At 49.3% G+C, this 18,801-nt stretch overlaps 6 protein-coding genes across 6 annotated transcripts; 4 read left to right on the forward strand and 2 right to left on the reverse strand.

Annotated features, from left to right (window-relative positions):
* PV09_04504 (uncharacterized protein) lies at positions 1-406 on the forward strand (the record flags this gene model as incomplete). The annotated part of the gene is made up of 2 exons (XM_016357863.1): positions 1-32; positions 106-406. The coding sequence occupies 2 exons, from the start codon at positions 1-3 to the stop codon at positions 404-406; spliced, it is 333 nt and encodes a 110-aa protein (XP_016214065.1).
* Positions 407-2,942: 2,536 nt separating this feature from the next.
* On the reverse strand, positions 2,943-4,209 carry PV09_04505 (uncharacterized protein). Its single transcript, XM_016357864.1, has one exon. The coding sequence runs from the start codon at positions 3,983-3,985 to the stop codon at positions 2,960-2,962; it is 1,026 nt and encodes a 341-aa protein (XP_016214066.1). The 5' UTR covers positions 3,986-4,209; the 3' UTR covers positions 2,943-2,959.
* Positions 4,210-4,265: 56 nt separating this feature from the next.
* PV09_04506 (pep2-like protein) lies at positions 4,266-5,372 on the forward strand. The gene is made up of 2 exons (XM_016357865.1): positions 4,266-4,552; positions 4,608-5,372. Exons 1-2 carry the CDS (start codon positions 4,425-4,427, stop codon positions 5,179-5,181), a joined length of 702 nt encoding a protein of 233 aa, XP_016214067.1. The 5' UTR covers positions 4,266-4,424; the 3' UTR covers positions 5,182-5,372.
* A 1,420-nt stretch (positions 5,373-6,792) lies between these two features.
* On the reverse strand, positions 6,793-9,680 carry PV09_04507 (3-dehydroquinate dehydratase, type I; the record flags this gene model as incomplete). Its single annotated transcript, XM_016357866.1, has 2 exons — positions 7,080-9,680; positions 6,793-7,020 (listed from the first exon to the last, which is right to left on the reverse strand). Exons 1-2 carry the CDS (start codon positions 9,402-9,404, stop codon positions 6,793-6,795), a joined length of 2,553 nt encoding a protein of 850 aa, XP_016214068.1. The 5' UTR covers positions 9,405-9,680.
* Positions 9,681-10,254: 574 nt separating this feature from the next.
* PV09_04508 (uncharacterized protein) lies at positions 10,255-12,727 on the forward strand. The gene is made up of 3 exons (XM_016357867.1): positions 10,255-10,558; positions 10,636-12,229; positions 12,287-12,727. The coding sequence occupies exons 1-3, from the start codon at positions 10,360-10,362 to the stop codon at positions 12,384-12,386; spliced, it is 1,893 nt and encodes a 630-aa protein (XP_016214069.1). The 5' UTR covers positions 10,255-10,359; the 3' UTR covers positions 12,387-12,727.
* Positions 12,728-16,024: 3,297 nt separating this feature from the next.
* On the forward strand, positions 16,025-18,076 carry PV09_04509 (uncharacterized protein). Its single transcript, XM_016357868.1, has one exon. It carries the CDS (start codon positions 16,813-16,815, stop codon positions 17,815-17,817), a length of 1,005 nt encoding a protein of 334 aa, XP_016214070.1. The 5' UTR covers positions 16,025-16,812; the 3' UTR covers positions 17,818-18,076.
* Positions 18,077-18,801: the final 725 nt, after the last annotated feature.

Here is an 18,801-nt window from a genome sequence, read left to right on the forward strand (position 1 = left end):
ATGACTGCGTCACGGACGAGCGGGGACGTTGTGTCTGCCAAACTGGAACAGGAGCACACAGACGTTCATCCCCTCTTTGACCTTTGCCAATTTGAAGGACGTCAGGGCGGTGATCACGAGGATTGGCTACGGCGGCGATGTCTGGGAAGTGCGAATTGACCTGGTGACGCCTATACCTGGGCCTGTTGCCGACCACGGTGTCCCACCACTATCTTACATCGAAGAGCAGGTCAAGCTTCTGCAGTCCATCGGCCCGCTGCCGCTTCTGTCTGCAATGCGCACCAAGTCCCAGCGAGGAAAGTTCAAGGATGACGCTTACTATGAGGCGCTGGCCCTAGTGCCTCTGGCGGTCAAGCAGGGGCTTGCGTACGTTGATGTTGAGCTCGGGCGGCCGGCTTATCTTTGATCGAAGAGATCGCGAGGAAGGAAAGGCGCCTCTCCAATATTGGCGCATCGTACCAGAGCAGGACGGGAGAGGTTGCTTGGAACAGCGACGGATCACGTCGCAGATTTGAGGCATCCGAACGCATTTGGCGGTGCTCTCTGCCCATGTCGTCCTGGAAGGAGAATTCCGCTTGACAGTCTCGTCTGGATATCATCAAGATCAGTAGGGCTTGAGAAGCAGAAGTTTCGTTTGGAGCCGCCGTTGGTCTTCAGCCACACTTTGCTTCGACGAGCAAAACAAATTCACCGGCTGGCCGTTGATCTAGCCGCAGCCGGCACCAGCAAAGAAAAACCGCGGCGTTCGTGACCATGGCGACTCGGTCCCTGGCTTGCCACGAGCGGCCCGGCGCGAAGGCCAAATTGCGACTTTGACAAGAAGCTGTCCGTCGTGCGTGTGGAAGGGGCCAAGGACGGTCCCCTCCGTTGACTGCGGTGGTTTTGGACGATCGGTGGAATCTACAAACAGCGACAGCTCCAGGATGTCCAAGAGCAGGATGAACTCTGGCCTGACGTCCGTACAGGTCTGCCCGACGTCGCGCGCGAAGTCGTGCATATGCGTGAACAGTCGCCGCATCAGGAACCGCAATCCTCGGGTCTTTGGCTCCGGAATTCATGGCGATCACATCGTCCGTGCTGTTTTCGATCGTCAGATCCTTCAGGGGAGGAATCTTGACCTCGCACGGGTTTAATTACGACGAGAGACAATATGCGACGGTTGAGATTTTTTTGACGGCTGTTGGATTTCCCATCTACGGCTGGAAAGCTTCTAGAAGAGCTATCTCGACCTGGCCTCCCTCGTCCACTACTCGTGTCGATTCCCCAGCAGGTGACTAATATCGGACTGCTCAAGAGGCATCTTAGGCCCATCCTTTCGCAGCATCGGATTGGGGAAGTTCCAAGAGGACGGAAGGAACTGGGAATGAGCGAGTCGGAGATGGACAAGGTTGTGGACGAAGTATTTTGCAGACCGCACTGGGATCCGAGGGCGCTTAAGCGAGAATCTATCCGAGAGTTACTCAGGCGTGCGTGGGCCGGAGAAGATGCGAGAGCAGATCTGCAAGATGTCAATTCGAATTGCATCGTTCACGAGAGTCGTTGGCGAAATGGTGTCGTTGGGTTCCTTGCGCATGTAGAATTATAAACTAGGCGTAGGCTGTGGCCTTTTTTGCACGGGTTTAACATCCGAAATTGTCAAATATACACGAAAAAAAAAAGGGGGAAAGAAAAAGAAGTTTCTCTAAATTATTCCTCAACATTGACCTTATTTTCCCGGCTTTACGGCAGTAGGATTCGAAACCACGGTCGGCAAAGGACTAAATCGCCCCTTGATTGCCCGGCTTATATATGAGCCGCAAGTACACCGCTGAACGGCCGAAAAGATCTATACTATTAAATCGGTAATTTGAATAGCATGGCAATGGAATCTGACTCCTATAATCCCCCAATATTTGAGCTCATCAAGACTCTAGCTAATCATTGGTTTGAATCCAACGCGCCCACGAGCATTTGACAGAATTTTAACGGAAACAATCCTACATCCATGATGGCATCAGGTCAGAGTGATGCCGAAAAAACTCTCCATCTTGTTGGAGTGGGCGTCAAGCATTCAATTGCACCACCCATGCACAACTTCATTGCCAAATCACTTCGTCTACCGTGGACCTTCCATAGCACCGAATGTGCATCGCTCGAGGAGTTGCTTGAACTGGCACGGCGTGAGTCAACTGTTGGCATGGTGGTAACCATGCCGTACAAGACCACAGTCATGCCAGAACTCGATGCGTTGGACGACTTGGCTAAGGCCATTGGCGCTTGCAACAATATATATCGAGATCCATCCCAATCCAGTAGACTCTGTGGATCAAACACAGACTGGTTGGGCATCAAAGGATGCCTTCTAGAGAAATCCACCGGTACCAAGTGTCAAGGCAGCGAAGAACGTTCAGTTCAAGCGCTCATTGTCGGGGCTGGCGGCGCAAGTCGTGCGGCAGTGTATGCCCTCGCTACCGAAATGCATTGCTCCACAATCTACTTACTCAATCGAGACGACGACGAAGTCGTTGCGCTCCAGAGCGACGTTCTTCGCATCGAGTCCTCTCCCAATATCGTACATGTCAAAAGCGTAGAGCAGGCGAAATCTCTCGACACTCCAGCCTACGTGGTAGGAACGGTGCCTGACGCGGAGCCCAAAACTGAGGCCGAGAAGACGGTCGTCGCTGCTCTAGAAGAGTTTCTGTCAAGGCCAGGCAAGGGACTATTGCTGGATATGTGCTTCAAGCCTCGGCGAACGCGAATGATCAAGCTGGCAGAACGACTTGGCTGGCAGACAGTTGAGGGCACGCATGTTATCGGATATCAGATTGAACAACAGTGGCGATTATGGTCCGGAGAGGATCGGGTGAAGATGCTGGACAGAGAGGGTGCGTGGAATGTACTGATGAAACATGCTGAAGAGAGTCCAGGGATTAATTTCTAATCTCCTTGATACATACCTCTCTACCTGTCATCGAATGCACTAGCCATTGAGGTTCAAATTTTCCACACACAGCTTCCATGAATTTGCTCCACGTTTAGCGTGCTCTTCAGGCACATGTTCACCCGGCTCTGCCATAGTCCTGGAGAAAAGCTCCATGGATATAAATCCTTTGTAGCCCAAGCCTTCAATGATCGCTCTGGCGATAGGCTCGATTGGGAGATACGCACCGCGATCCTTTTCATACGCAAATGCTCGGGCGTTTCGAGACCAGCTCATTCGTGCCGGCTGGCTTTCGACGTAGAAAGGATGTCCTTTTACCAATGGTGAGTCCATCCGTTCCGCATCAACGACCTGAATATAAAACACTTTATGAAGATCTATTTCTTTCACCATTCTCTTTATCGTCGCCTCAAGATCCGCGTCTGCGTTTGGTGTCTTCCCTGTCGGTGAAGCTGGATCAGCCCAGACTCTGCCAGCGATGTTGAACGTGTCGAGACAGAGGCCGAAGTTTGGCCTGTCGACACGCTGGACAACATCCCATGCTTTCTCCCATGTGTCGATGTGCGTGCTCCAACAGAGACTTTCATAGCCGAACCGAACAGGCGGGTTTTCCAATAGTGCAAGGTCAGCCAGCTCGCGAAGATCAGAGGCGATGAGCTCTACATCATCCGACAATTTGTCTGCTGGGAGGAAATTTGCCGGAATCTGGATTGTGGAAGTCCCAAGGCGCTTCGCGATTTCGAACCATGCTTTGATTTTCTCAATGAGTCGACCGTGCTCCTGACGGTCAAGGAGGCCTTCGTAGAACAGAAACGGTTGCAAAGATATGATCTCCAAGCCCAGCGACGAACAATGACTGTGGATGTGCTCTGCAGCGTCGAGTAACTGCTCTTTGGAAGGAGCTTCGGTGCTCGATCTGGCTTTGGCAAGATGCTCCAAATCTTCGTAAAATATCTCAATTCCTTCGAATCCATATTTCGCAGCTTGAGCAACTTTCTTGTCGAAGTCGTGCAACCAAGCACGACCAAGAGAGGCCGAGAGAATGGCAGGGCGGAAATCCTTCATGGTGCTTGCTGTGCATTGCAGGAAAACTTGTGAACAGTCTGCTTTCAGGACCACGGCAATTAATCAGGCTAATCAGCACATGGATTTGAACCGCATGCACTGCACAATTCGCAGGAGATGCCGACAATTGAAGCCGATAGCTGCGGGACTCATGCCTCGCGATTTACAGTGCGCTCGATTTCTTTGTCGAGGGGGGTAGCAAATCTGCGGAAAAGGAATTAGCCGTATTCACAGCTCCTGGTTTTGCGAGCTTCATTGCGGAACATCCGCTCGTCAATGTTTGATCTTGAATGCAAGACCTGATCATGATGCTTGCAGTGTCTGTAGCAAATAAAAACTTCACCGGAGCAACAAGCCGCAAGACCGTCTCTAAAATTGTGTTGTATTTGAGACAGTTAAAGCCACTTGACGCTGTGCAGACATCATTTAAGGGAAAATCATGGTTGATCTTCACAGTCTTCCTCAAGACTTCTGGCCAAGGAATAGTCTTCGCAACAATGGACCTGTTCAACTGCTCATGGAACGAATGTACTTGAGAGAGCTGGCTGAGGGCTGGCCTTGCTACCGGTAGGAAATAGATATCCCTAAAGCAAAACACGCTGTTTCTGACCGAGCTATTCAGAGACGCCTGTGAATGGGACAACTTCGCCTCGATATTCCATGATGACGCCCATGTATATACGACTTGGTCTGGTCGCGTTCACTTTCACGACTTTATCGAAGCATCCAAAGCTGGAATAGACAAAGGTGCTTTCATTATGCATCGTTGCCATGGTCTCACAACAGACATCAACCCTGAAGGGACTCGCGCGGTGACCAAGATGAAAGCGACTATCACACAGCGGTTTGTGCTAGATGGCGCTGAATTGGATGTAGAGTGTGATTGTCGCTTCTGTTTCTTCTTTGAGAAGGCTGACGGGCGATGGGGAGCCAGATTCGTAAGACACTGGTACGAGAAAGACAAGTTGATTCCATGCAATCCAGCCAAGATTCCAAATGTCGACGAGGAAAAATTGAAGACTTATCCAGATGGGTATAAGTTCCTAGCATATTTCCAGGAAGCGATTATGGGAGCTAAGGTGCTGCCCGATATGCCAGGACATCGACGGCACGCAGGTACGCCCAATGGCGACAAGCATGATCTTTTGTATCTCCAAGCTAAGGAGTGGCTTGAAGGAAAGAATCTGATTTTTTAGACGGGCCTTCCAAAATTTATAGAATGAACTGCTGGGTTCGAAACCATAGCGTGGTATTTTGCACGGTTCATTGAGCAGAGCTTCGGCGCGAAACAAAATTCAGCCCGATTGCAGGTCTGAATATACCTAATGACTATTGAGCCACGAAAGATTGCTATATCTAGACAGTCTCTGGTAAAGAGTTTGAAATGCCCACATTTATAACTGCCCTCGTAGCTCTCTCTCTATAGCATTTCGCATTACATTGACGGGCGCGTCGGTTCCAGTCCACAGCTTGAATTGGGCAAAAGCCTGCTCCAGGAGAACATCTGGACCTCTGAACACCATCCATTGACAGTTCTGCGAAGCAGACTTCATCATTCCTGTTACCATGGGTCGATAGGCCATCTCAACAAGGACTGAAGGCTTGTGGCCAGAGAAGAGCTCTTTCGGAATGTCGTTCTCAGTAAGTTCATCGGCCGGAATACAAGCAACGACAATCTGAACGTTCTGTGACCCTTGACTGCAGGCTTGCCCTAAGCTTTCAAAGATCTCGAACCTCATCTTCGAGAAGTGAGCCGCCATAGCTTCTGCGTTCTTCCTGGTCCTGTTCACGAGAATGACGGACTTGACGTTCAACGTCTGCAGTGCATAACAAGCAGCCCTCGCGGCACCACCTGCGCCAAGGACGAGGGCGCAACACTCATCGTCCGCCGTCACACCCCCTCTCAAGATACAGGCTCGAATGCCAGACCAGTCAGTATTCTCACCGACAAGAGTCCGGCCGGAAGTTGTCTGTTGAACGACTATCGTGTTCACTGCTCCTATCTTCTGAGCTGTAGGCGACACTGTGTCGAGCAGTCTTCCAATTTGACGTTTGTGGGGATATGTGACAGATGCTCCTCCAAAATTAGGCTCATTAATCCGGGCTTCTACAGTCTCGTCCACTTGTCTACTCTGATGGATGGAGTAGTAATGCGGTAGCCCGATTGCTTTGAATCCGGCATTGTGCAGTGCTGGTGACAAAGAGTGGGATATGTTGTCGCCAAAAATGTAGAACTGAAGAGGAGAAATTGAGGTAGGGACCGCCATGATCAATTTGAGATGGGAATTTAACAGAAACAGCGTACTTGCAGTGCAGGAAACCATAAAACTTGCTGAAACGTTTACACATATCTGTGCAAACTCCCGTTGCCACGAGTCCGAGAGATGTTTAGCGTGTATGGCTGAATTCTTCTCCGATATCTGGTCCCAGACCCGTGCCTTTTGTTAGGGGACACCGCAAGAATCTCTCCGGCGAAGAATTTATGCGAATAATTCAAATAGCAGTATCACAGTGTCTGATTTCTGCTAGTATGTGCAGGCTATTGAGATGGATGAGGAACCGAGATCCTGGTTGCTATTCTGAGGCTGGGTATTGTCCGGCTGTCTTACACTGGCTTCACGTTGCAATGGGATATGGATGGTGTAGACATTCGGATTGCATCTGGCGGGCCAATGGAAAGCTATGCTTGGGACAGAAGTACAATTTTCTCATCATCACGATGCGAGACGTGGAAATAAATGTAGTCTAGCGTCCTTGTGATATTCAAGAGTGCGTGTAGAGGACATCATCTTGAATCAATAACGAGACTAACCTTTACTCTCAAGGGAGCGAAGTCCAGACTGTACTTGCTTCATATATCCCTCTCTAACTACTTTACGCATGTAATGTTGAGGTGCCTTTCGACCCGTGAACAGTTCGAATTGCGCAATAGCTTGCTCAGGGAGAACGTGCAACCCATCAACAGCAATCCATTTATGATCCCCCAAGGCCTTTATCTGTTTTAGTAATGGCGTCTCGAGTGGATCGTAAGCAAGCTGTAGTCAATTAGTTCAGAGACTCAAGCGATATCAGTCGCGCTGGCCTCAAAGCATACCTCTAGGACAACACCACCAGTGGGACTTGACAACCAATCCGAACGGAGCACAATATTAGTAGGAGACCCCGTTCGTACATCTTTGGCTGGTATGCAAGATACAATAATAGTTGGTGGCGTATGATCCGCTGACCAAGTATCTTCTAGCGACGAAATGATTGATGTCTCACATATCTCGATTGTGTCCGTATTGCTCAAGAAACTGGCCGATTGTGTCGTGGTCTGCTCTTGAGCCGAGACTATTTGACATTGTTTACCACCGCCTACTGCAATATTTTCATTGCAGAACTGTTTAATTAATACTTCTGCGTGCTCTCTGGTGCGGTTGAAGATATAAATCTTGCGAACACCTAGTTGAACCATCGCGTACATAGCAGCACGAGCCATACCTCCAGCGCCTAGAATAAGGCCAGAAGAGTTGCGTCCGATTGCATTAATTGGGGAAAGGTTGTCCCGAATACAAGTTCGTATACCAATCCAGTCAGTGTTTTCACCATACAATGCCACGATTGGGCCACGTCGATTTCTATCTAACAAGGCGCTCGCATGACTGGATCTCAGTGGGATGATGGTATTAACTGCCTTGATTGCCTTGGCGCTAGGGCTAAGAAATTGTATTCGTTTGACAACATCCACCTTGAATGGAGACGTAATACTGGCCCCACCAAATGAAGGGTCTCCCATTAGCTCATCTAACTGAGAGAGAGACGTGTTTTGAAATAGCTTGTATGAATGCGGCATTCCGGATAGCCGATAAGCAGCTTCGTGCATGGCAGGTGAAAGACTAAGCAAAATGCCTGAGCCATAGATGCCAAAGTACATCTCTTCCAAAAAGAATGAAGCGTAGAGTGCACGTTGACAATCTTGTACTGTAAGAAGCCAATCATTTTCACGGCTGGCTGAAGATGAGCGAAGAACGGGGTGAGTGACAGGCGTCAATGTGGAATTCACGCAACAGGAGAATCGACCGAGCTTGCCAGTGTTATACGCAATCAATGGGATCCTACGCGACTCCGAAGTATGTTGTATAAATTGCCGAATAGCGAAATTGTCTTCTACTGACGTTGCGTCCTGAGATAGTCTTACGATCTGGCATCCAAGCTCCTGAGCGTCTAACATCCTTTGACGACGACTTGGTTCAGTCCAGCCGTTTCGACCGGGCGAGTGGTCATGAAAGTTGCCAATTATCCTGGTTGAACCTCTATTTTTAATGAGGTTCTGTATCTGTAGGGGATCAAATTTTGCGTGTAAATCGACAGAGAGATATTCAGGGCCACAGCGCAACGCATGGTGCATGATCTCAAAGTAGACGTTTTCCATAACTTCGACCTTGATTGAGGTACCTGGATTTGTAGACACGAGCTTTTCTGAATTGATACTGAATATGAGCGGTAGATTAAGCGTTCTTCTGACCGAATAGAATGTTCGTGCGACCATGCTTGCCATGGCGCTATCAAATACATTCTTCCCCTCAACAACTGCTGGGAGGTCCAGAACAATCTCAACTGCGTCTACCAGAAGATCAACGTTCTTGAGCTGAGAACCAATTAGGTCCCATTGCGATAATGGGAGCAACATGGCGTAGGTATAAGGCCTTGATTCTGGGGGCACCTTTGATTGAATGTGTTGCGTGTAGTGATTCTCTTGTGTATCCGCAGGCTTCAGTATTTGATAGAGGAAGTGGACAAAGTCTCGTTCAACTTGTTTCAGCATTAGAGGCAAAGGTGGATGATTCCGTGATCCGTTTGGAGCGCTTGACACATCATGAAAGGACTCAGAAAGGTTGTAAAATTCAAAGTTTGATGCCGCACGGTACAACGGACTAGTCTGGTTGACAAGATTTGAGATGGCGTTTGCGTCCCACACACCAATGTAGCGATGAACATCATCTGCGTCTCTTAGAACCAAGATGACGGGATGCCCACGTGAAAATGCTCGTAGGAGATCTCGGCCGGCGCCCGTGATGGAGCTGGGACTGCAGATAATGACTGTTCGGGTCGAATTTTCAGCCAGTATCTGTCGCAACACCTTTAGCTCCTGAAGACCGTATTCTTTGACACCATGTGAATTCATGTATGACGCACTGGACAGTCCAGTCGTTCGCTGAAAATGTTGATCAGCATCAACTATCTGGAAATTCAAGGCCTTGGCGGCTATGACAGCCAGACTTGACTTCCCAACTCCACGAATTCCGATCAGAACGATAGAAGAGTCAGGAGCAAATGTACCTGGACTTGCTGCATGACTCAAGATACAACTTCTATTGTGGCTCACGGGGATAGGAGTATTGTCGTATGACAAGCGCGGAGTCGTCTGCGAGGTCATTGTGATTGAGGAGTCGTCGGCTCGTAGCAGCCAAGATTCGAGACTTGTAAGGATTGCGTTCCGAATCTGAAATTTGGGGACACACTCAACATTTCGAGAATATCATACCCAGTGCCTGTATGACACTTTTGATGGAGAGATATTCATGAAAGCCAGCTCTATAACAAGGGCTACCTGCGGTGGTTTGACGAGACAACTCTAGAACTAGGACTTGAACTGAAAGCAGTCGACCGGACCGCTTAACGATTCAGCCGAGATACAATGTTTCTAGAGTACATCAGAAGCCTGCGTATTTTCCGTCAATGGAACTGGAAAGGCGAAGAATTAGCCTAGGCTACTTTGATTCGGGTTAATCTTTAACCGCTCCCTGCACAGACTAAATCGATGGCTTGGTTGGGGTTTTGCTGAGATCGGCAAGGTCTGGATACTGTTCGTTAGCGTACCATCAAATAACAGTTCGATCTGCAAACTTATGCGCTGAACTGTCCTCACCAGCATTCATTGTACTCTATTCTAAACTCGTGAGGCACATGGTCTAGAATAATTTGGGAATCGGAGCAGACGCCCATCAAGTGGCCTTACCTTTCCCACAAGCTGCAGACTTCCTCCAATGTGCGTACCTAAGTTACTGCTACGCTCATTCGATAGCCGTCAAAATATTGCAGCTCGACTCCTTTGACAGTTGTGTGCGGTGGTCCTACAATGCCCTGCTTGACAGCGCTTGAACCTTTCTGAACCGTCTTTTATTATGCACGGGCTTGATGTAGAGGATGACGGAGGACGAGAGCACAAACGGACGCGGATATCAAGAGCATGCGGTCAATGCAGAAGCAGAAAATACAGATGCGACGGACGGCAACCGAAATGCACGTCTTGCGTTAAATTAAATCGCGAATGCACATATAATCCATCGAGGAAACGAGGACTCCCAACCGGTTACGTCAGAGTGTTAGAAATGTTGCTTGGGCTTCTGCTGCGAACTTTTGAAGACAGTGAACATATTCTGTCGTCGCTTCTCCAACATTCCTTACGGGAGCCAGCTTTGATCCTCGGAGAAGGAGAGCCTTCCTCTGGTAGTGCATTGGACACATGGCGAAAAAGTGGAGTCTTCAAACTCGTAGGATCACTTCTATCATTGGTGCAATCATCTGACGGTAGGCCAACATTCCATATATCACATAGAAGAGGTGAATTTCCAGTATTACGGATAGTTCACTAAGTTTTTCGATAGATGAAGAAAATTCACCACCCACTATCGATGAGAGCTTGACAACAGCGCTGTCTGCCTTTCTGAATTGCAAAGAGTCAGCCGGAAATGTTCATCAACTCTCAACACCTGAGAGCCTTACAAGCCTTCAACGGACTCAGCGGGCAAATACAGCGACAACGCCTCCAGTAGTGTCCGGTAACTTCACTCCCACTGCCGGTCTCTTCTCGCCTGACCCCTCAATTCTTCCACCGAATTGGCTGAAGCTCCTTGAAGATTATATAGCGACCACACACTGCTGGTTTCTCATCTCTAAGAAACATGAACTTCTCCAAATTGCATATACTGCGGCCGATGCTGGCAGATGTATCGATCAGCCATGCTCAGGAGATCTCGCATTCCTTTGGGCTGTCTTCGCATATTCAACGCGCCAGAACGAAAGTGAGAGCGCGTTTGGAGTGGAATCAGACTGTGAGAACATAGCTTTCAGCCTCATTTACTCTCGCTCTCAGTCTTACGGTTTTGGGCATGTTCGAGCACTTCTCTTGTTGACATTACTAAAAGTTGCTACTGAATCTTGGAGCGCTGCTTGGGTCCTTCTCGGCCAAGCTCTCTATCTTGCCACCGACCTTGGAATCATCTCGCGACATAGAGATGGTAGTGGCCTTTCGACGTATCAAAACCAGCTTGAGGATAGCCAAAGGCGGTTATTTCATGGATGTTTTATACTTGATACGTTAATATCAACTCATCTCAAGAGGCAATCTTTGCTCACTTGGTCGGATCTTCAGTCTGTTGGTCCAATCGATATTGAAGGTCTCGAGGAATGGGAACCATGGAAACCTCCGAGGGCACTGAACATACGCTCATACCCTTGTAAAATGTTGAGCACCTTCAACAGTTTCGTTGAATTGGTTGGATTACTAAACTACATTAATACTACAGCAGAAGTGGGATCAACTGAGTCCCAAATCGAGACCATACAGCAGCAATTTTCTGCGCTCAAGGAAAGGCTATCGTCACAGATCCACAAGATGACCCAAGAAGGAATAGGAATTTTCAACCAGCCCTACCAATTCCTTAATCTCCAATTTGCGATCTCCGGGATCCAATTGAAAGTTCATCAGAAGATGTCCTCTGTTTCAGGTGCGGTGTTCGGTTCTCAAGAACAGCATCTGACCTCTTCCTTCAGATTGTTTCGAGAGCAGTCTAGGGGCACAAATAAGACTTGGAAAACTCCTTTGCTCAAGATATATATTGCGTTGTTCGACGAGCAGCTCGCAATGGAGCCGGCTTTGTGCAGCGAGAACGACTTGTTGGCATGGAAATCTATACTTCTAGACATTGTTTCGCACTTCCAGTCAGATTGGCAAGGCAAGCCTGACGTGCCACATACTAGCTCTGACATATTGCCGAAGACGGTCACTGTTCCCAAGCAAAGCGTCTTACCTCCGTCGACATCTCATCTCACACAACCTATATCTCCCAATTCAATGATGTCTTGCTCAGCATTTACTGACCCAACATCAGTCGTTGATGCAGTAGTTACCCAAACACCTATGGATCCAGATGAGAGTTCCCTCTTCGATAGTCTGGCTATGCTCGACTCCGTGCTCTGGTAAGTCTCATGGAGCAATGGGTTCAAGCGACACATACTAATGTGATGATAATACAGTCCATTTGACAGCCCTAGATTCTTGGAACATCTGGGCATGGCTCCAAATCAGAACCCGGTTGACTTCTCAGCTATTTCGGATTTGGATCGAATAGCATAAGATAGCATCCAGTCTATCTTCATCTGCCGTGTTCTCTCGATTCAATAGCGAATACCAATCGAGTGGACCTCCTCTCACATTAAACCTTTTTCCAAATTTGACCTTGAGTTACACTGTGGCGGGCGCCTGTCGTGCGCTATGAGCAAGCAGCTTAAGCCGTGGCTGAATATGCTACGAGCCGACACAAGTCATTATTATTCTAACTGACTTGCTCCCTGGGCAGCATAGAGAGAGTTGAAAACCAGCTGCTACATCAGATTGATCTAAGAGAGCAAATATAACGTCCAGTTTATTGTAGAAACTGTCTGCTTACAAGTTCTTCTGCATTCTACAGACTTAGGTACTGCGCTCAAAGGCGTAGATCACCTAGATGCGATTTGCTACCGGAAGCTGTGTCCAGGTGAAACTATTGTAAGGCAATGGCAGGCTATATGACGGGGCCCGTGTGACATCAAGGAGCACAAAGCGGTATATTGCAAAGTGATCGCTGGGCAAAGTACTCTGTTATGGGCCCCAGTTACCCCCGCGCTAGTGCTGTGCTGCCTATGCAGCACAGCCAGTGTCTCTTATATAAGGTCGCTTACAGCTCCATCCTAGTACAGCTCTTTTTCACTTAATTCAGAGTTTCATCTACGTAAGAAGCGGGAGCCGTCTAGTTTCAGCCGATCGGAAAGGTAAACTGCGTGGGATTGGTGTTTGCACGGCATCGAAGTGGTCTCCACTACTCTTTACAGACTACGCAGATCTCCTTTACGCTCGAAATAGGTTTGGGCTTAGGCTATATCGCATTTTGAGAAGTCTATCGTGTCATGGCGTCCTGCTTAGAGCGGAGGCTGTCCATAGGTCTCGTTTACTGTAAGCAGTTAAGGAGATACGAGACATGAATGTTGGTCATTTCTTGTGACATTCTTGCGGTCTCATATATTGAATTATTAGAGCAGAGCGTATGCCACAGGACTGAGACGTGTCCGGGGCCCGCTACTTATGATCACTCAAGCGGTAACTTCACGCATTCCGTACTTGGCTTGCTCTTTAGTCTCGAATGCGACACGCGTCATTTATGGACTAGATAGGGTTCTTTTCAAAGCGCAATAGCAGCCAGAAGAGTTTTGGAACGTAAATCAAGTTTCTCATCAATCTGGTCCCAAAACTTAGGTCTGATATTTGCATTACACCACAAGCACTTTAAAGGCCTTCCCTTCCAAGATGCGATTGGTATATCTCTCACTACCGTGGACGGACCGCGCGTCGACATACTGTTTCTAAGGGTCAAGTCTGAAGTTCTGCGGTAGTCGCTCGAGATTCTTTCTAGGGGCGTGATAGCTGGGTGCTGGAAGCCACAAAAGACCGATCCAGATAGTTGGGAAACCTCAGCCTGGCATGACTCGGTTGACGATAATACGGCGTTGGCTGGAATGCTTGAGTTTTCTAGACTACAATGCCGCAGTCCACATCAGGAAATCGAGTTGTTCCTATAATCGTATAATTTAATCACGGATTTGCAATTGAAGTGATCAAGATCGAGTGCTCCAAACTTATAGTTCGTGGAGATCGTGCAAACCATCCGAGGGTCCAAACTTCGAGCTTCCGATGAAAAGGATCCGGAGGAGTAAACAGATATGAGCCAAAATTTCAAATGTATCGACTGATCTGACTTAATTGGTAGCATAGTGGGAGAATTGAGGAATCTTAGCTGTTCAACAAAGTGGAGGCCCATTCCTCGTCATACGATCTCTATCAGTAGTTGCTCTTCCAGCATTGACACAAAGGCTGCCTAACATGAGATTGCTCTCCAATCATCTTCGGCAAAAGCTCTCGACACTGCTAAGCTCTTCCATGTCAAGTCCCGACAATCTGATTGTCAATGACATCCTTTGCCTCATTCAATTTGTTTTTGTCCCACCACGGTAGTGCTTACTTGCTTACAAACGATCAGGGCCAACAAGATGCTTAGACGCTTTTCAGACAACAGGGACTCGAACGAAGTCTACTGAAAGCTACTTGTAGATTCAAAATTGGCACGCTATACTATTGCACTGCCATTGGCGAGAGCTGCTCGTGGGCATCGTCGCGACTGACAGTTTGTTGTCCAACTGCTGCAGGCTCGACGTGGTGGACCCGGTAATGGCCGGGTGATGTTAGAATCTTAATCTTCGTACGAGTTAGGAGAGCAGTGAGATTCTCGCAGGATTCTAGGAAGGGCTGGTGGCCTGCTCGGACTGCTGAGCCGCTACGCAGCTGCTTCACGGATGGACGGAGCGGAAGAAAGAGAAGAAGAACGCCACATTAACGTCGTAAAAGGGAGCGACTCCATTGGCCGGATGTCAGAAGCGAAAAGCCGACGTACGTGTGTAGGTCTGTGTGTACAGTGTAGCATTTCGTCTTTTCTTGCCTTTTGCGTAGGGTTCAACGCGCCGCGTATGGGGCGGATCCCTCGTCGCCAACCAAGAGGGTGTCGTTTGACCGCGAGCCGACACGATTGGAACTGCGCGGGGAACAAGATCTGTTCCGACAGGCTGCCAATCGCCTGGCCCTGTTCATGGTGTCATTTGCCTCTTGCTCTATCCAGAAAGGGAGTGTCGGATCGTGCAGTATTTACGAGCCACTTGGATGTTGACGAAGGCGAGGACTTGGGGCCTTGGCTCGGAACGCGACGTGGGGTGATGATGGGCCGGTTAAGAACTGCTGCATGCGACGAGGACGACGAAGGACGCGATGGGCAGAAGCGGGCCGTCAACAAGAGCAAACCGCGTATACGCGAACCCGAAGAGAGGCGATGCCTCGGGCTCCCCCGGGTTTTGGATGACGCCCGTAGCGCAGCACAGTCCACTGTTTTGCATTTACGAACAACAGGATTGAGCTACGGCACCCGTCTTTGTGCCTCGCTGCTGGATCATGACATGCCCCAGTCACCGACTCTCCCAAGGCACAGGGGCAATGCATTACAAGGCAAAGGCAGCACACGACGGGAAGAGCAAGTGTACGCGTATGATCCAACGTTAGCAAACCGTACGGAATTCTGTTCCGGTGAAGAAAAAAACCGTAAGAAAAAAAAAACCAAGATGAAAAGAAAACAAACAAAAAATATTCATCTTCTGGACCGCGCGCGGCTCAGCGTTTGCGGCGGATACTTGAGCCTCTCTTCTTTGATCTCCCGCCTCGCAGGCGAGCCCTATCAATGAAAAGAGTAGAAGAAAAAACAGCCTGTCAGATCACCATCGCCGCCCGTCCTGGCCGGCCGCGCGAACGCAAAGACACCAGGCACAGGACAAAGATCATTCCCACGTCCGCCGAAGCAGACGCAATTAAGGCGCCTCCCGTGAGGGCTGCGAACCAGAAACCGTCACTCTAGGGCAGCGAGGCCAACGATCATCAGCCAGGTTGTGGATACTGTGGCTCTGGTAAGAACCTTAGTAGGGGACGTTACCTATAGAAATGATTCTATGAAGTAAAGTCGACTGGTTTCTGAGAGAGGTTCGCAGGAACGGCGGCCTTTTATACCCTAGAAATTTTTTTCGGCGTTGGCTCGTGCGTATGTGCCTGAGGCTCTAGAGGCTCCCAATTGGGGACGTGCTACGGTGGGTACCCGACAAAGCTCCTCTACTTCATTTCTCCTTATTTTTATTAACTTGTTAAATTTTTTTTCTTCCCAACAGCGGCAGTCAACTGGAGGTCCACTTTAGATTCTCCTTCTGGGCAACGTTCCGGTGGAACTTTCCGGCAATGGTTGGTCAAAGCCTCCCTGACAATCGTGCGTCCCGTTACTGGATGCTTCGTGTGTCCGTGTGACTGGTGTATGATGACGCCGCCTTGTGCATTTCTTCACGCTTCTTGCACCTTGGACCATGTTCCTCTTGAAGGCCGTGTTATGTCAAAATGGACGCAACATGGACTTGCCTCTTGCAATGACGTCAATGTCAATGCCGAGTTCATGACATTTTATGAAGACCAGCCAGAGTGAGTCCTGGCGTCCATTGTCACGTTCTACATCTCTTTGTGCTGCTCGTCACGTAAGAGTTGGATAGCCATGATTGGAGGTCTGAAATATGGCAAACACATATTCCATATATGTCCCCCACATCCATTATGTTCTTTCTTCAACCAATGTAGTGGTCGCGGTTGCCTTTGACACGCGCAGTTGAGCAGGGCATGTTCGTCGTGCTAAGGGCAGTTTCGAATCCTAGCCACCTTTTCGTGAATGAACAAGACACGGGCTTTTCGTTGTGGTGAAGATCTCAAGAAACTCCTCTAGCCAGTCCAGGCGTGCAAAAGAATGCTTTGATAACCACTGGTGCTTTGCGTAACCACTACCGCGGACGGAAGGCGCGCATCAGGTGCTTGCACGTTGCAAGTCACTAACTTCGCTCCTACCGCTTCTGATGAAATCTCCATCTCTATATCTCCGATGCGCTAGTATCGCACCTTTATGTTCCAGGCCGATATCATGGTGTTGACACGAGCAAAGGCTGCCCTCGCCGCCCTGTACGCGGATCATGTAAAGGCATCGGGAGCACTGGTTGAGCAAGAGCAGGATGACCCTCCGCTGCATGTTTCACTGCGGTTCAAGCGCGAGCTGGCCAGACCCGAGGCCATCGCGAAGCAGGAGAAGTTCGCCAAAGAGCGAGACGAGCTCGAACGAGTCTATGACGCTCTGCCGGAGGAGCTCAAGCGCGGCCCAATGGCTCCGGTCAAGCAGAGAAGAAAGTACTCGAGCGACTTCTTGGAGAAGCTGAAGGAGAAGCATCGAGAAGTGAGGCAGAGAGCTCGAGCCAAACGAGCAGCAAAGGCGGCCGGTGCACAAGACAAAGTCAAACCTCAAAGCGATTGCTTCAACTTCTCCGAGAGTGCGCAGCAAATGCCAATCCAACAGTCCCGCGGAGGGAAGAATTGTCCAAGTCCCGAAGGCGTAGTCAAGCATGCAGAACTTGCCGTACTCAAGCAGAACACGAAGCCGTCACGCTTGCAGCCGCCGCTCCATCTGTCTCCTCATTCCGCACATCCAACCAATTCTCCCATGACGCCTCTTCGCCGAGCAGCCGCATTGCAACTCATACTCGGACGCACTTTCAAAGATCTAGGAACGCTTCTGCAAGCTGCACCAGGGCTATCCTTCAATCAAACCCCGACGTTGCGACTGGCGCTGATCGGAGATCGCGCTCTGGGCCTGGTGCTGAGGGAGAGGCTTTTCGTTGAGCTACCCGGCATCACCAACGGGGAGATGTCGCGAAGGTGTCAAATCTTGGAAACAAATCGAAATCTAGCGGCTGTCGGGAGGAGGGTGGGTCTTGACAGATTTGCGTTCAGGAGTTCCGAGATGCCTCCGTGTGACAAGTCCGTGGCAGATACCGTAGAGGCAGTTATAGGCGCCGCGTATCTGGAAGACGGTATCACTGGTGCGGCAGAGCTTGTCGCACATCTCGGGATCGTTTGAGCGAATATAGGGACGCCTTGCTCAATGTCATATTCAGGTTTACGAAAAAGAAGCGTAATGACGAGCAATCTTTATTCACGGGTGAAACAAGGGTATGGGCAGTAACGGTGATGGATAAAGAACCAGAAGAATAGCCACAAACCAGCTAGTGCGCAGCTTTATGATCCAACAATGGGATTGCGATCTGGTGTTGCCTAGATGCTTTCTGTTGTCATGGCAATCAAGTAGACACTTAGATTCAATCCAATCTCCATCTATCCTCAGAAAATTAGCAATAAATTGAATCCAAACGGTGCTTGCAAAAGCAAATGGCGCGGCAACAGCTAGATCAGTCCAGAGACTTTTGCTTTTACGTACCAGCTCAAGTGTACCAAGACTACCACAATCCTGTTCTCGCAAGCCAAATTTCTCTATTCCTGGTGAAATTGTCAACAATCTTGTAGGAAGATTCAAAAGAAATCGGTAAAGCTAGCAATCTCCTCCCCTGGATACATTCGAAACCTCGAGAACATACTGAATTACAAAGTGGACGGACGAGGACTACATGATCAGAGCAGCCACACGCCTTGTTACAGACATTAATGATGCCACCCTGGTGTCTGACGAGGTGGTGGTCACCGCAGAATCCGATCTTCACGAGATCCTGTTCCTGATCAAGCTCATTTCAATCCGCCACGTCATGTTCGAGGCCGAAATCCTCTGTTCATCATTCGCGCATGATGACTGGCAAGGTGAATGAGCATGCGTCCACTGAACCAGACTCTCTACATGTCTCCGCAGTGCTGAAAAGCCGACTTAGAAGCTCCTCTCCGACAATTCTCCCTGCAGGTGCTCGACCACGCTGTCCTGCCTCTGTGAACGTCATTCCACGCATCTATCGCAGCGGCGCGCGCGCCTGGGCCTCGTGGCAGAGGTGAAGGCCAGGACGCAGCAGAGGAGCTTGGCGAGCACCAGGGGCTTGACCTCGTCAATGGTGCTGAAGCC

The sequence above is a fragment of the Verruconis gallopava genome (assembly GCF_000836295.1).
Source record: "Verruconis gallopava strain CBS 43764 unplaced genomic scaffold supercont1.13, whole genome shotgun sequence".
Classification (NCBI taxonomy): Eukaryota; Fungi; Ascomycota; class Dothideomycetes; order Venturiales; family Sympoventuriaceae; genus Verruconis; species Verruconis gallopava.

Bases quoted from the DNA above. Each gene is read 5' to 3' on its own strand.
- PV09_04509 (XM_016357868.1), top strand. From the start codon at position 16,813: ATGTTCCAGGCCGATATCATGGTGTTGACACGAGCAAAGGCTGCCCTC.
- PV09_04508 (XM_016357867.1), top strand. From the start codon at position 10,360: ATGTTGCTTGGGCTTCTGCTGCGAACTTTTGAAGACAGTGAACATATT. The intron at 10,559-10,635 runs GTAGGCCAACAT...GTTTTTCGATAG, and splicing joins ATTGGTGCAATCATCTGACG to ATGAAGAAAATTCACCACCC. The intron at 12,230-12,286 runs GTAAGTCTCATG...ATGATAATACAG, and splicing joins ATGCTCGACTCCGTGCTCTG to TCCATTTGACAGCCCTAGAT.
- PV09_04506 (XM_016357865.1), top strand. From the start codon at position 4,425: ATGGTTGATCTTCACAGTCTTCCTCAAGACTTCTGGCCAAGGAATAGT. The intron at 4,553-4,607 runs GTAGGAAATAGA...CGAGCTATTCAG, and splicing joins GAGGGCTGGCCTTGCTACCG to AGACGCCTGTGAATGGGACA.
- PV09_04505 (XM_016357864.1), bottom strand. From the start codon at position 3,985: ATGAAGGATTTCCGCCCTGCCATTCTCTCGGCCTCTCTTGGTCGTGCT.